Source organism: Heteronotia binoei, chromosome 21 (genome assembly GCF_032191835.1).
Source record: "Heteronotia binoei isolate CCM8104 ecotype False Entrance Well chromosome 21, APGP_CSIRO_Hbin_v1, whole genome shotgun sequence".
NCBI classification, from domain to species: domain Eukaryota; kingdom Metazoa; phylum Chordata; class Lepidosauria; order Squamata; family Gekkonidae; genus Heteronotia; species Heteronotia binoei.
The window spans coordinates 54073462-54089475 of NC_083243.1; the positions used below are offsets into that span (position 1 = coordinate 54073462).

At 42.8% G+C, this 16014-nt stretch overlaps 2 protein-coding genes across 5 annotated transcripts in view; one reads left to right on the forward strand and one right to left on the reverse strand.

The window, feature by feature from the left end:
• ABCD4 (ATP binding cassette subfamily D member 4) overlaps nucleotides 1-4687 on the forward strand; it is a 28628-nt gene extending 23941 nt beyond the window's left edge. For all 3 annotated transcript variants that reach the window (XM_060263375.1, XM_060263376.1, XM_060263377.1), the window contains 5 exons: nucleotides 1201-1250; nucleotides 1826-1878; nucleotides 2379-2455; nucleotides 3236-3351; nucleotides 3572-4687. In XM_060263375.1, the coding sequence (XP_060119358.1) occupies nucleotides 1201-1250; nucleotides 1826-1878; nucleotides 2379-2455; nucleotides 3236-3351; nucleotides 3572-3640 (365 nt within the window). In that variant the 3' untranslated portion in view covers nucleotides 3641-4687. The remainder of the gene's footprint in view (nucleotides 1-1200; nucleotides 1251-1825; nucleotides 1879-2378; nucleotides 2456-3235; nucleotides 3352-3571) is intronic.
• The window catches only part of LOC132590311 (acetyl-coenzyme A synthetase 2-like, mitochondrial), a 38176-nt gene continuing 26612 nt past the window's right edge, over nucleotides 4451-16014 (reverse strand). For both annotated transcript variants that reach the window (XM_060263374.1, XM_060263373.1), the window contains 5 exons: nucleotides 14367-14493; nucleotides 11955-12082; nucleotides 10971-11034; nucleotides 7987-8108; nucleotides 4451-5411 (listed from right to left, as the gene is read on the reverse strand). In XM_060263374.1, coding sequence (XP_060119357.1) covers nucleotides 5244-5411; nucleotides 7987-8108; nucleotides 10971-11034; nucleotides 11955-12082; nucleotides 14367-14493 — 609 coding nt within the window. In that variant the 3' untranslated portion in view covers nucleotides 4451-5243. The remainder of the gene's footprint in view (nucleotides 5412-7986; nucleotides 8109-10970; nucleotides 11035-11954; nucleotides 12083-14366; nucleotides 14494-16014) is intronic.

The following is a 16014-nucleotide window of genomic DNA, read 5'->3' on the forward strand; positions in this document are numbered from 1 at the left end:
TTAAATGTGGTTAAGCTCTGTAGCAGGAGAGAGGGATGAGGAAAGATAGCTATGGTCTGCTCCCAACTGCATAGCAGTGGGTAAGCCAGTGGCTGTGCACAGTTTGCATTGGTCCAAAATGAGGACCAAAATGAGGTAGCCGTGATTCCCCCACCCTACCCCTGCTTTTCATATCCCCTTGATCTGCCTTGTAGTTATAGATCTGAAGCCTGTAGGCAGGAATGGCCAGCCTTTTCAGTTATAAGCACTATTACTGGATGTTAAACTTCTAAAGTAGGCTCAGAACACACAGACTTCTTCACATAATATGCCAGTTTTTGGAATTCATCACCCAAAGATGTGGTGATGGGCATAGCTTGGTTGGCTTTTTTAAAAGGCTAGACAAAAGTAATGTTGGGATAGGTCTATAAATAGCTCTTGGCCATGATAGCTAATTTAGCCTCCAAGGCTTTTTTTAACAAGTTAGGAAACAATTTAGCTCTGAATACTATTGCTGATGGAAGTGTTACTACCAAGAGAGCTGCTGGCTTCCTGGAAGCATCTAATTGGTCATTGTAGAATGCTGGACTATGTGGACCTTTAGGCTCATTCCCCACTAGCCTTGCCCCAGTCTCACACTCCTTTTTCCTGCAGTGCTTCTGCCCGATTTTGCACACGCTGCTGCAGAGCAGCGACTTGCCCTGCCTCTTTCCCAAGTTCTCGCCACAGTTCAAAATCTGGTTTTCAGAGAATCCTAGAGCTGTGGCGAGTTGCAGCTCCGCTGTAGCATGTGCAAAATTGAGCAGAAGCACTACAGGAAAAAGGAGTGAGAGACCAGGGCAAGGCTAGTGGGGAATCAGACTTAATCTGTCCAAGTAAAGCTGTTTCTGTGTTCTTGTCCAAGGTGGGACTAAAGATCTGTTAACGGTTAACTGACTTTTACTGTAATCTCAATTACGTTGCATAGTAATACATCCTATTGGTGTTGTGCATGTAATGCATGTACGACTGTATGACAATGGGGTAAACTTCGTGTTATGCGTGTTATGCATGTATGACTGTAGTGTTTACTCTTCTATGGCGTTCTGTCTCCTTGGATCATTTTTAAAGGGCAAAAAGCTGAGAGGTTTTGATCCTTTGTTGAGCCACATTCAGAGGTACAGTTTCTAGATGGTGCAGCTCTCACTGTTCCAATGCTGAGTGTGATTTCTTGCATAGCAGGGTCTGCAGATGATGAAAGGATATTGAGATTCCTGGAACTGGCTGGGCTGGTGAGTTACCAGGAGAATAAATTGCATAATGTGTTGACTCTGTTGTCCCCCTTCTATGATACACAGTAGGCTAAAACTCCTTAGCCAGGTATAATGTTAATATCAGTAGTCAATTCTTAGAAAGAGGTGCTGGAAGAATGAGCTTCAGCCTGCTGAGAAATCACAGCCTTTGATCAGTGAACCCTTCCTTTTAATTCCAAATACATGGGGTAGGCTGCAGTTAGAGAAATGAACTTGGTAGTTGTTCAGAGGTACACCCTTCTCTATTTCACATTTTAAAGGCTGGCCATGGGTGCTTGAAACTGGTCTTAATGTGGAGCCCTGGCTCAAATTAATGTCCATAATATGAACAAAGTGAGTGAAAACTCTTCTGATGCGAATTATAGTGAAGGCAGAGTTCCAGAGAGCAACAGGAACTAACCACAACACAGAACTGATGTTGCTCACCAAATGGGAGGGCTGAGGCAGGACTGGAGCAGCAAGATAAACACTTGCCTTTATGGGCTGTATTCACCTTAGTTGAAGAACACCAAGATAAGTTTTGCTTTTCATCTGTTGTCTTCTGTCTGATATAGTCGGATCTGCTAGCGAGGACAGGAGGCTTGGACCAATCAGTGGACTGGAACTGGTAAGTCTCTGTAGTGGAACGGGATGGGCACATCTGAGCCATTCACACAGGGATTTGACAGCAGCGTGAAGGGGGAAGAGGAGTCGTGCATGACAGCTGCAATTCAGACCCCTTCAAGCAGTCTTTCCCTGCCAGCTTTGGCAGATGAAGCTCTGAGTAAGCTCTGAAAGTTTGTCATAGTCAGTAATGGGAGAGCCCCAGTTTTGAACATGAGTTCTAAGAATAGGAATCAACAACCATCTTGCTTCCCATATTGCACCACCTGTCAAGACCTTCTAAGATTTCCCAAGGCAGGATGCAGAGACCTGAGCTGCATGCTGGGCAGAGTGAGCAAGAGATGCTGCTGCATGTTGTAGGACTTGGGGAAATAGTTGACTAATTCTGTGACAGCTGTGAGCTGTCCCTTGTGGAGTAACAAATGCTGCTGTTTAGTCCAAAGTGCAGCTAGCCCACAAGATGGTCCTAATCACCAACTGCTGTACTTTTTGCTCTTGCTACAGGTATGATATCCTGTCCCCAGGGGAGATGCAGAGGCTGTCCTTTGCCCGTCTTTTCTATCTCCAGCCTCAATATGCAGGTGAGGAAAGGAAATCAAACTGGGAAGGAGTAGTACAGCATCTACACTGAGTAATGCTCTAAGACACCTATGGGAGCTGTGGCAATGATGAATCCTTCAGCAGTGATTGGCTGTCTTAAAGGGGGACTCAGAAAAAGCCTCAAGTTGCCACTGGCTCAGCTGTTTTACAAAAGCATCTGAAAGTTTTATAAAAGCACCTGAAAGGCTTATTCCCCTGCATCAAGGGTCTTCCTATCTGTAGGTGCCTTTTGCATGAAGACAGAATCTTGTACTATCAGTACTGGCTCTTGGGGTATGATGGACCCTCTTGGTTTTCATTCACCTTCTCCCAGCAGCAAGACATAAAAGTATCACTTCATCAAGCTACTAAAATGGTCTTTGGATTTTCTTCCTGTCTCCTTGCTATGCTGCAACCAATACAATACCTGTACAGCAACCAATACAATCTGTTGATTAGCTGTCTGCACCTCTTTCTGATGCAGTCACCACAGCAAAAGAACCAAGTGTTGACTAAACAGCATGAAATTGTATTCTGAACTCCACTAACTGAATTCATCATCAGTTAGTGGAGTATTTGCTTTAATTGCAGTGATGGAATGGCTGCCTTGGAAGAGTGCCTAAAAATGGCCACAAAGTGTGGGGGAGATGAGTAGTTAAGGTAATGGACACAGTCCATTTCTCAACAAATGCCAAGCCACACTCAAAAGAGACTGGAAGTCAGGGGTTGCCTTGGTTGGGCTGTACTGAGGGTATTCCTGGATGTTGTTTTTTTGTTTGCAGTGTTGGATGAAGCAACTAGTGCACTGACAGAGGATGCTGAGAATGAGCTGTACAGGATGTGTTCACAGCTGGGGATGACTCTGGTTAGCGTGGGCCACCGTAGCAGTCTGGAAAAGGTAGGAAAGGGGAGGAACAGCCAGTTGATCTATCAGTCCAAGTAGAATTGCTTCTGTAAGAAATGACAGGCGGGTTTGCAAGCTCAGCCAAGAGGCTGTCTTGCAACTGAGTTCTGCTTTGCAGAGAAGAAAATATTGGGGGCTAAAGGGGGCGTGGTGTGAAAAGGAATCTCCCTCTGACAGCCATGGTTCTCAGTTTGTACTGTCTTCTGAATTTCAGTTCCATAGCTGGATATTGAGACTGTTCGGAGGAGGAAAATGGGAATTAACAAGAATCAAGAAGGACTGAGCCAGTCATGGATAACACAAAATGGAATGAAAAGTTTGGATGGGAGAGTTGCCAAAGTGCCTTGGAATCCACATGCCTTAAGGGTTGAAAGAAATGTACCTGCAGAACCAGCAGGTGCAAATGAGCTTTCTGTGACCTGAAGACATCCATCTCCTGCTGAAATAATAGGGTGGAAGAGCAAATATTAACTCTCTTGTTGCCTTGCTTAGAAAATTTCCTCCAGCCCGTTGTACTGATTTAATGTGTTTCTGACTGAAGATTTTCCTCGGAGGAAAGGGGTCTCTTCTGTTTGCATCTTCTTTCAGCGAGAATAACTGAATGGTGTTGAAGAGAACTGGACAGAGTTGTGAGGACTTGTTCTGAAGGTTCCAGTGTGAGCATGAGCCCTTCTCATCTGTGCCTGAAAAAGAGTGTGTATGTGTGGAGGGGGGCTTTGGGCCACTGTTTTGCTGCCTGGATAAGAATATCTACATGGTAAGACCAGTGTCTACTCTACACAGGGGTCTGTCTGCTCTTGGCATACAGATTCCCTAGTTACTACAGCAACCTCTGCTTAGGAAGTTCACCAGTACAGCAAAAAAAAAAACAGAAGAAGGTATTCTAGATTGTTAGTGCTGTACACCTACCAGCTCTCCATATGATGGCTGTAGATTTACTTATGTTTTATGTGGAGGGACAGAATCTCAATTGGCAAGGCTGATGGAAATCTCAAAGCAGCAATTTACATGCACGCTATCCAGCCTGGGAGATGGGTGTGCAGTAGCAGGCTCCTGTGGGTGCAGTAGATGTGATGCTTACCTAGAAAACATAGAAAATTCTCCTTTTTGAAGCAGATGGACATTCCTGTCCTGTGATGGCAGGATCAGAGTTGCATAATAGAGAACCTGTTGAATTTATGCATACTCTTAAGAGAGAATTTTTGAGGGGGGGTTTCCTTTTTTCGTGCTGTTTGCTTCTTAAAAATTGGTTAACTCATTTGAGTTAAAATTAGAATTAAAACTTGAAAATGTAGGATATTAAATACTGGTTTAAGAGTCCAGTATCCAGAAGGGGTCAGTGTGAAGCATCTGAAGGTTATTACATCAGGCTTCTAAACTGCACCCTGTACTAATGTTTCTTCCATTAGTGCAATTGTGGTGCTTCCCTGTTTTCCTTTTCATCACATCTCAGAAGCATCAGGTGGTGAAATCATGAGGTGGTGTGAATTTGGGATGGCATAGACAACTACCAGCTAGTTTTGTCTTGACATGCGATGGTTTTTGAATTGGAATTTAGGGGTATGTAATACACAACCCTGCATTTCTGTTATAATATTGTATAACGAATCTATAAGTGCTTTGTCCTACCTGGGAGTGCTTCTGAAGAAGAGAAATCTGATGCCCAGTATTAAGCAGCCCATCCTTCCTGTTCCTCAGTATGCTCCCTATAACTCTTGGGCAAATAATGCCTTTGTGGCTTTGTCAGTGGCTTCTCATTCCTAGTGAGTAGGCCTGCTTCCTCCTCAGCAAGGGATTGTTGAAAGGCAATGAAGGTCTGCTGCTTGTAGAACATCTGGATCCCTTGATCCCTTGCAGAGCCACTTGAGGTATTTGGGCTGTTGGCTCTACTCTTCTGACCGAAGTTGCTTGTGTCCCTCAATGATCTCCTTCACTGCATCATGATCATCTAGGGTTGTCAGATCCCCTAGCTCATTGGCTTTGTTTTCTACAATCTTCTTCAGAACCCGCCGCATAATCTTCCCCGAGCGAGTCTTGGGCAGCCGCCGAACCACCTGAGCCAGAAAAATAAGCAGGTTAGAGCAGATTGGCAAAACCTGCCTTTCCTAGAGAAATCGACGTGTATTAGAGTGATGTGATCTCCCTCTTTTAGCCTCACTCACGTGAGTATCTGTCCCTGTAGATGTATTTTCTCCTGCACTATACATAGATAAGAAGTCCTGTTCCATTCCATCTCCTGCCAGAGTGGTAAAAGGGGAAAGGACTCCTTGTCAGATGCCTGAACATATGTAAGGCTGTCTACGGTGTCTCTCCTCAGAGACAGGCCCTTTTCAGTGCCCCTCCCTGCCCATGTAAATAAAGTTGAAAGGTCGGTAACCATCCTGCTGCTTCCTCTCTCCTGAACTCTGAAAAAGATATTGAGGAAGAAGCTTCTGCAACAAATCGGGTTACAGTGATACAAAAATCCAAGGGTATGTGCACAGCTCTGAAGCTTGATCTAGAATAAAACCAACGGTGTGGGGATGCTTCTTTTGGATGTGGGCTCCAAGGGTGGGCCTCCATCTTCTCCAGGGAGCCTCCTAGTGAATAGTCTATCAAGAAATCACTTGGTGGCTCCAGCAACAGGTGTATTTGCTCCAACAGCCAATTGCTCCCATTTTCTGTCATCTCAGTAAACTCCTTGGATTCATTATTCCTGGTCCTGGTATATACTTAAGGAACTGAGATGGACCAGTTAACTTAAGCTCACTACTGTGATTTGTTCTTGAGCAATATCCCTCTTTGTTGCTTAAAATCTCCTTCCACCTCCCATGACCAGGTTAATTGGCCAGTGCACCTTAATCAGGATCAATATCAATACTATTAATACAATATCAATACTAAGAAACTGGTTTTAAGCAGCCCAATGTTTAATAGTCCAATATATTTCAAAAATATCTTGGAGGCATTTCAAGTCAACAGAATGAAGGGCAGTCTTAATCCACTCTTTATGTTCTCAGTGCTGCTAATTTACCGGTAAGTATTCTGAACAAGTCAGCAATGAGATGTAAGGGTTAGGCTATTATTTGTTTAATTTATAGCTTGTCTCTCCCCTCTTCCATTTTATCCTCATAACAACAACCCTGTGAGGTGGGTAAGGTCAAGGGTGTGTGATTGGCCAACCAGCCTCCATGGCAGAATAGAGATTCAAGCCTGGATCCCATCTGACACTAACCACTACAGCACACTGGCTCTTAAACATGATGTGTCAAGGAACTGGCCTCTAGCTATTTCTTGGCCTTTCAAAAAGCTTTGCATCAGGCTTTGGGGTCAGGTACTGAAGGCAGGTGCAAATGAGATCATGGGATCTTCAAGGCTGAGACCAGGAGTTTTGTACTCACATTCCATCTCAGAGCAAGGAATGTTGGGCAGGGAATGAGTGCTTGCTTGACCCATGAGCATGTACAAAGTACAGAAGTGTGGTGTCGTGTGTCTTAGCAATACACATGATTGGACAAACAGGATCAGGCCACCTGCAGGCAAATCATTCTAGTTTGTATCTTTGGGTGATCCTTTTGATCAAGTTGGGCCCTGTGTGACTGGAATATGTGATTTTTGGACTTTGAAGCTCTTATCTGGACTCTGACCTAATAACATTTAGTTCAGAGGACTAAAGTGTGACTAAGTGTCCCAGATCAAGATGGGAAGCCATGTTAGTCTGTCAGTAGCAACAGAAAAGAGCACAAGTCCAGTAGCACCTAAAGACTAACAAAATTTGCTCTGAAGAAGTGAACAGTGACTCATGAAAACTCATAGCCTGCCACAAATTTTGTCAGTCTTTAAGGTGTTCCTGGACTCTTGCTCTTTTCTACTGCTAAGTATCCTAGCTTAGCAATTTAGTCTTATTATTTTTTTCCATATTTTTGTATTGCTCTCATATTTGTATGTTCTTGCACATTTATTTTAATAAACTTTATTAATCATATTCCATGATGTTAGTTGGGTTTTGAGGCTTCAATCTAAACCTAATACTTTGGCCTATTTTGGCTACAGCTACCAAAGTAATTGTTTTTGTAACTCAACTTGCAGGGATGATTTCTTGATTAATACCCACTAAGTCTGGAGACTTGGTCTCTTGTTCTCTCAGCTGAGGGTTAATTAGAGGGAATGGTGGTAGCACATTACCCTGGACAGGATTCACTCCCCATTCTTGTACATTTTCCTTTTTTGACCTGTCACTACTCTTGGCATGATGTACTACTTTATATGTGTTGTGCTTGTCCAGAATTCTGTATTTTAATCATAGAACTTATGAAACTGGGGTAAAATAAATTAGACCACTGGTCCATTTAGCAGTGGTACTCCAGGGTCACAGGCAAAGAAAAGTCTTTCCAGTATGGCTGTCCTTTCAGTGGAGACATCATGAAATGAACCTGGCACCTTCTGTATGCAAAGCATGTACTCTAGCACTGAGCTGTAGCTCCTCTTTGAACCATTTTTTATTGCTAACATACTTTTTGTACATAAGTTTGTATTTAGCTGCACAGCTGAAATTATCTTCTTTTTTTGCCTTGTTTCCTACCTTTAGCTACTGTCTAGTGGTATGCTTAAAGGGTGTAATGGAAGAAGAAACAGTCCACAAGTTGTTACCTGAACATATTCAGGAGCAGCATATTTTGCTATCCTTTTGGCAACCAGCTCTTGAAGCTCGGAAGCTATGCTTTCTTGCGACAGAGCAAAGCCTTTCTTCAGAACAACAAATGCATAGACTCCTGCAGAAAGAGAAGCCGGGAACAGAATGCATAGCTGGATATGCAGAATGTCATATAAGAGACCACATTGCCCCCGCTCAAGACTTGGTGTGGAAATTAAGGGCTACTTCTGTAGTTACCTGGCACAAGAGCCCCTCCCCAGGCAGCAAAGACATTATCAGATTTTATCTGAAGTTTCCATCTGCCAGCAATGAGGTCATCAGAGAGAAGGCAGGATAGCACAGCTCTGCAGAAAAACCCCCTCCCCAAGGAACTGCCATTCATTAAAAATTGTTTTGAGCTATTCCAGGCCCTGCATGTGCAGCCTCTACTGTGCTTGCCACATGAATAAGTATTACCCTGGAGAAGTTGTTACCTCTGACAGAATTCTTAATTGTTGCTTTGGACCCAACCTTAAGCATTGTGTTTCTTTTAACAAGGTGGGTTCAGATTGCTCTCATTTTCTTCAGACACAGGCCTATTATACATGCACAGCTTATTGCAGATTTTCCAAGCAATAAGCCTTTAAATTTGACTTTGGATTCTGTGCCTGCCTTATGCACTGTTCTTTCCCCTTACACACCATTCTGCAGCTACAGTTTTAAAAATGCACTTTTCTAAATCGGGGTGGGAACCTCACTTGTGACATGTGGGGAGTGGTATTTAAAGTTTTTTTAAACAAATTATGCAGTTGCCCTATCACAGCTGTGCAGTAGCATTCAGAAGGCACCTTCCGTTTAGATCCGCATGGTTGAGTTTTTACATTTTAGCATTAGTTCATTGATTGAAAGGGAACACAAAGGAAGGCAAAGAGGGAAATGATGCTGAAACTAACAAAACTATTTTTGAAACTGACAAGCAGCTGCAAAGCCGTTTTCCATATTGCCAAGCAATAGGGCAGGGGTGGCCAACGGTAGCTCTCCAGATTTTTTTTGCCTACAACTCCCATCAGCCCCAGCCATTGGCCATGCTGGCTGGGGCTGATGGGAGTTGTAGGCAAAAAACATCTGGAAAGCTACCGTTGGCCACTCCTGCAGTAGGAGATCTTCTGCTGTGTTGTCAGCCACCGTGAAAAAATGGGAAGATCACATGAACTTATAATGGGGGAACACACTGAGTGTACAAAATGCATGGTAGAGCCCACTGGCATTGCAAGGTTTGATGATTGGCAATGTGTGTGGTATATGCCTTTACAAAGTTGGCTGCAATTCAACCATGCTTTGCACAGGGCTGCAATTTGTATGAGGAAGGAATTCTCTGGCAAAAGCTGGAAAGCTTTTTTAGACTTGTGCCACTAAATTGAAAAAAAAATGTTTTGGTATTTTTGCCAATGCCTTAGTGCAGCTGCACAGTAATGCTGCACTCGTTTGCAAATTTTCATGGTTTTCTCTTTATGATTGACTAATTTGATCCTACACACTGATCGTGATCTTGGCAGTTTTTTAAAGCCTCTCTTGTGTGGATTGCACTCGTTCCTCCAAATGGATCAGTCCTAAGCAATTCTTGTGGTTTGCAGAACATTCATGAGGCTCAGCCACCATTTTAATGTTAGGTTTTCAGAGACTGCCAAAATGGTGCCCCCCCCCCAACTATAAACAACAACCCTCACTGAAACATTAAAGGGAAAAATGTTTTAGGCTTTCCATCCCAGTCTCTCTCTCTCTCTCTCTCTCTCTCTCTCTCTTTCATGCCGCATTGATTTTTTTTTCCTACTGGGGACACTGCTATTTTCCTCCTCTCCGACCCCCCTTTCAAGTCAATACCAGCATTGAATTAAACTTCACACAGCTCCTTTCAAACTCTTCCCCCCCGCCCCATCATTTTAATTTTTAAAAATTCAGATATCTGAGACTAGCAATAGTCTCAAATTGCTACTCATGCCACTTTTTTAAAAATCAAAAATTTGAAATAACGGAAAAAATAATCAATGGAGCTTGTACACTGATGAAGGGGGAAGGATGGCAGAAGATGCAGAATGACCTCAATGTGGACAGAGGAGTGACCTTCAAGGATTGGCAAAACAGCGGGAAGGGAAATCTGAAGAAATCTGTATGCTTTTGAATTACCTTTGGCTTGGAAGTGAAACAAGGGGAAAATCAATGCAGAATGAAAAAGAAAACTGGATGGACATGCACAGTGAAAGTGAGGGAAAACACCCAACCGATCAGCTATTGCAAGTGAAGTTCACAAGCACCTCAGGGTCCCAGTTTGAATTGAGATCATGGAATGGAACAGGAGCTACACACACACACACACTGTCCTAATGTTTTCCTAACTCAAAATGAAGAAGATACGAAGATACTGGATTTATATCCCACCCTCCACTCCGAATCTCAGAGTGGCTCACAATCTCCTTTATCTTCCTTCCCCACAACAGACATCCTGTGAGATGGGTGGGGCTGAGAGGACTCTCACAGCAGCTGTCTTTAAAGGACACTTGTACGAGAGCTAAGGCTGACCCAAGGCCATTCCCACAGGTGCAAGTGGAGGAGTAGGGAATCAAACTCGGTTCTCCCAGATAAGAGTCCACACACTTAACCACTACGCCAAAATGGGCTTTATAGAGCTGCCTGCCTGCTGGCTTTCTGTCTTCACCCTTCTCCATGCCTACTGTTTGTCTTAAAACAACCAGTTTCTTCAACACCTACTAGCCATAGGTATAACCACACACTCGCTCCAGCCTGCTGGCTGAGTGGGATGAGTTGATCCTTCCCTTTAGGGTCTGCAGTAAATGTAGAATATGCATGCCAATCTTCTACGGGAGACCCTAAATAGAGTGACAATACAACTCAAAACATATTGACTCAGAAGCATGTACCCCTTGAGCTCAACTGGCTTATCCCTGGTAAATGTGCTTAGGATTTCAATCAAAGTCAGCCTCACCTTCTCCTTTGATCTCATGAGGATAGCCAATCACAGCTGACTCTGCTACAGCACCATGGGTATTCTGGAACACAAACAGTTTTGTTGTTTTACTTCAGGAATCCTAATAGGCTGGCACAAACCTGTAGCTCACTAAATCTTGGTGTAGTCGAAAGGAAAAGAATAGAATAGAAAGGCCATGACAGTTCAACCCTTCTTTTACAAATTAGATACTGAGAGTCTGGAACCAAAACTAGTATCTTGTTCTATGGGACAATTGTGTAGGGCAAGTTTTCATCCTGAAGCTACACAACCTGGAAATTTTATTAGGGTGAAGATACCTAACCAATGAGTGCTTTAAGGGGCTTTGGAAAACCAGTGTGGGATAATTGAAAGGGAAGAAACTGTGACTGTAATGCTAGTCCCCAATGCTATGACATCTCCCTCAAAAAACTGCTTGAACAGATGACCTTCAGTTCCTTCCATACATGTTTTGCCTTATAGCATAACCACAACAACTCCCTGAATTGACTTAAGTAAATTATTAGTTGATTCTCCAAGGTTCCTGTACCCCCATATCTGCAAAGGTGTCACAGGTGCATTTTGCCTCTGGAGGGAGAGATGTTTTGTATTTCTTGGGCCCTATATATTCTGCATTCAAAATATTCCTAATTATACAACAAGAAAACTCTACACGTGAAAATCTCAAATCAGAATTCACCATTTAGGTGTTTTTTTTAAGATGTAGGATTTGTGTGCTTCTGGATCTGAAATGATTTCTTAGTGGCTAAGAGGCTGTTTTTTCCCAAATCACTACAAAAGGAGCACTGAGAGACAGAAGTCACGTAACCACAACAGGGGGACAGCATGGGCACCTAGTGGTAACTACTAGATCATAACATTTGCCCATTCGCTTAGACTACTGCTATAGTTCTCCAGAGACTTCTATGACAAGAGAAGATTCCATGTCACCTGCTGAATTCTGTGAGTCTGCCCCAGCCTTACCACAACATCTTCTACCTCAGCAGTGCCCAGTCTGTGCCCACTGATATTGATTACATCATCCAGGCGGCCTGTCAACTGGTAATACCCTTTGCTCGTCCGATATGCTCCATCCCCAGTGTAGAAATATCCTAGAGTGATCAAAGCAAGCCAACAGTTGCACTTTAGTGTTTTACTGTGGTGGTTTTCAAACTGTTCTCTTATCAAAGGTCGTTAAACATCAGCCTCCCTGCCTTCTTATCTTCACGACAACCCATCGAGGTACATTAGAATTTAGTTATGTCATTTATGCCCCACCATTCTCCCCAGGGTGGGCTCAAAGAAATTTACATTGTTTTCTTCCCCATTTTATCCTCACAACATGCCTGTGAGGTTGGTTAGCCTATGTGTGTGTGAATGGCAGAACGGGATGAACATGAAAGTCTATATCTCTTCACTCTCATATCTGGTTTTCTGTGTACAGTGAATCTTTTTGCAGGGAGAAGCATTTCAGTCACTTGAGCAGTCTGAAGGGGAAAAGTCCAGGCTCAGAATTACCACCTTAGCTGTTGCATGCAGGGATTAGACCAAAATGAGTGTCTTCTCCATGAAATATGCTCAAGAATCCTCTGTGACATATAAGGGCATATAAATGCTCCAGAACCAAGCCAACTGGAAAATGTTCACTGAAAGCAGAACATCTTTAAGCTCTTGAACTAAATGTATGGTATAAACTGAAGCTATTGTAAAAATACTCCAAGTGCCAACCCATGATTTTCCCCTTATAAAGGAAAGAGGCCAGCTCCCCTCACTATAAAAAGGTATTTATGTATTTTCGCTTTTATAGTATGCTTGCTGCCTCCCATTTGCTGGCCTTGTCAGTACTAATGCAAATAGTATGGTGCAATTTGTGTTAATGCTGTTGTTTTAATATGTTTTAACTACTGATTATTGTAATCCACCCTGAGCCCACTTGTGGGGAGGATGGAATATAAATCTAATAAACAAACAATGACTGAGGAAGACAAAGCAAATCAGAATTCATATGGACCAGTTATCCCTCCTTCAGGTGGTTCTGAAAAACATGTGCTTGATGAAAGACATGAAGGGATAACTCAGTTCTAGCAATGCAGGCATTTTCTGACTGATCAGTTATCTTCCATTTATGCCTGCAGACATCATGGGACCAGTCCTTTTATACTTCCTGGGTGGCTTCAACAAACTATATGGCTTTCAGTGTTAATGACACCCAATTCTACCTCCTTTTCCCTGAAACTTCCCCCTCCATCCAACACACATCTCTGACTGCTCCTCTGATACTATTTCCACTGAGAGATCTCATCATCTTCTCAATATGTCCAAGACTTTTCTCCAAAGCTGTCCTCTCTTCACACACTCTCCATGTCCTCTGATGTCACCATCCACCCAACAGACCAGGCACAACACCTTGACTTTACCCTTTCTCTGTTGCTTTCCATTTCCAGGTTATTGACAAATCGTGTAATTTCCCCATCTGCAAAACTGGAAAAGTTCAGCCCTTCCTCTCTGTTCTTGTTGAAAACTGGTTTGCGTTCTGATCACTTTTTTCACCTTGACTACTGCAACCCCTTTCTCTCTGGTTTTCTGTCATTGAACCGCAACTTCTTCATCTCACTCTGCTGCTCAAATCATTCACATTATTCTGACCATTGCTCTTTTTCTCCTTAAATCTCCACATGGACTTCCTGTTTGTTCCCAGATCCAGTGTAAACTCATCCCTGCCTTCAGATCTCTGCTTACCTTGACTCTGCTGTCATATCTTCACTCAAGACCTTCCCTCTTCCAGCTCTGCTACCCTCATTCATCTGAGGGTATCCCATTTGCCTTCTCTGCCTGGCTGCCTTTTATACCTGGAACTTTCCCCCAGGATATTAATGCAGTGCCAACTTTCTTCCTTCAAATTCCTTTTTAATACTCATTCTAAAGGCCTTGTGCTCCTTCCCTGCTAAAAGGAAGCCTAAGCATAAGAGACCAGAACACAGATACTTTCCCCATGTCTCTTCCCACCTTCATATCCTTTCCTTTTATCACAATTTTAGATTGTGAACTCCTCAGGTCTTCTTGTGAACTGTCAAGGAGCTGTGCTAATAATTAAAAAGATCTTTTCCATTATGCAGTTGGAGAGGGAGGTCACTGCCTCAAGCACCAGAATTTCTAACTAAGGAAATGAAAAGAAAGATCGTTTTCCTGTCCGGGCAAACATAGAAGAGAGGGAACCATAAGTGGCTCAGAATAGGTTTGGTGTACAATAAGTAACTGAGTATAATGAGCTGCATCTCAATCCTTCTGGTTCCACTAGCCCTTGCATACATAAAACCAGAAGAATCCTGCTGCTTACTAACCCACATCCATAGCAACACAATGTTCTCGTCCCTTCCTTTTCCCACAATGCTGTACCTGGATAAGGCATCAGGTAGGTCTCCAGGAATCTCTGGTGGTCATTGTAAATGGTTCTTGCCATACCTGGCCAAGCCTGAGAGATGCAGAGAGCTCCAGAGACATCATTCTGTTTTAAGAGATTTCCCTGGTGGAGAAATAAATTGCACAGTGAGGCTGAAGATAACTCTTAACCCAGTCCTGAACAAATTTACTTGGGTGTTAAGTGGGTATAACTCCTAAGGAAGTTTACACAATCGCAGCCTAAGGCACTTGTGTCCATTCTACTCACCCCCCCCCCAAAAAAAAACTACATGCTTTTAATCTAAAAAAACTGACAATTCCTTCTTTGGTGGATTTTCTAGCAAATTTAGTGGCAATCTGATATTCTCATTCCCCACAGCCATTCCACTTTTGTGCTGATAAATTGTATTTGAATTCTGAAAATCTGAAGGACCAAATTACATGTTATCTTTAGTGATGAGTCAGGACTGAATTTCCCAAAACCAGCATGCTTTCCACACAGCAGCTGTGGGGAGCAGCATTTTAAATGTCCCCAGGGAACAAACTGAGCTCAGGACAGTGGCATGGGGTGAAGAGGAAGCCCTGTCTCCCACACCGTTATGCCTTTTTCCATAGCTGAAACAGCCATTTTAGAGCTCCAGCATTCTGTTATTTCTTTAGAAGAGAAATAGTCCTTGTAGATGGTGCAAAGGAACTTTAAAATTTATTTATTTATTTATTTATTTATTTATTTATTTATTTATTTATTTATTTATTTATTTATATTAAGATTTATACCCCGCCCTTCTCACCTAGGTGTCTCAGGGCGGCTTACAACACGATAATTAAAACAATTTCAGTTTAAACAATTAAAATACCATTAAACCATAATTTAGTAAAAAAAAAAAAACAAGATAGAGTAAAAACCGGCGGCCTATAGATACATTTTTTCATCCAGGATATTTTACATTGTCAGTTAATATCATAGGCCTGCCGGAAGAGGACTGTCTTACAGGCCCTGCGGAATTGCCCTAGATCCCGCAGGGCCCGCACCTCTTCCGGCGGTAACAAAATTGTAACTTTGGCATATGCTTATCTGCCTTTTACTCTGCATTCCTTTATGTGCCCTTGATTTATATTTGCATGTGTGCCTGTCTGTCTTTCCCTCCACTTTTTTGATCCTGTCACATGTTATTTACCTGTAAAGCTGGAGATCTGTGATTGTTTTTCAGAAAACTGAAGGTGGTTTGAGAAGAATGGTTACTCTCGAGTCCTCCAACTACAGACACCAGCCATGCCCACCACCTCCTCCCAAGCTGCCACCAGATGGGACCAAGAGCAGCATCCCATGCTGGTTGTATGCCCAAATGGCTGCTTGGCTCACTTGGAGGGCTGAGCCAGCCTGTTCAATTCTACGTTCTTTAAAATGTTTTCCACTGTGCTGAAATTAGTCACTATTTTTGGCACAACAGTTCAGCCCTAACTTCTATTCAGCTACCACAGTTATGGGAAATATTTGGAAAATGTAACAGGAGATGAGATTATCTTCAAGCACAAAAACAGGAGCACAGGAAGAAACATAATAAGAAATATAGAGCCTTTGATGGTATTAATTCAGCTCTGCTGGGTATATATTTTAGCTTTTTAAAATTATTTCAATGATAAG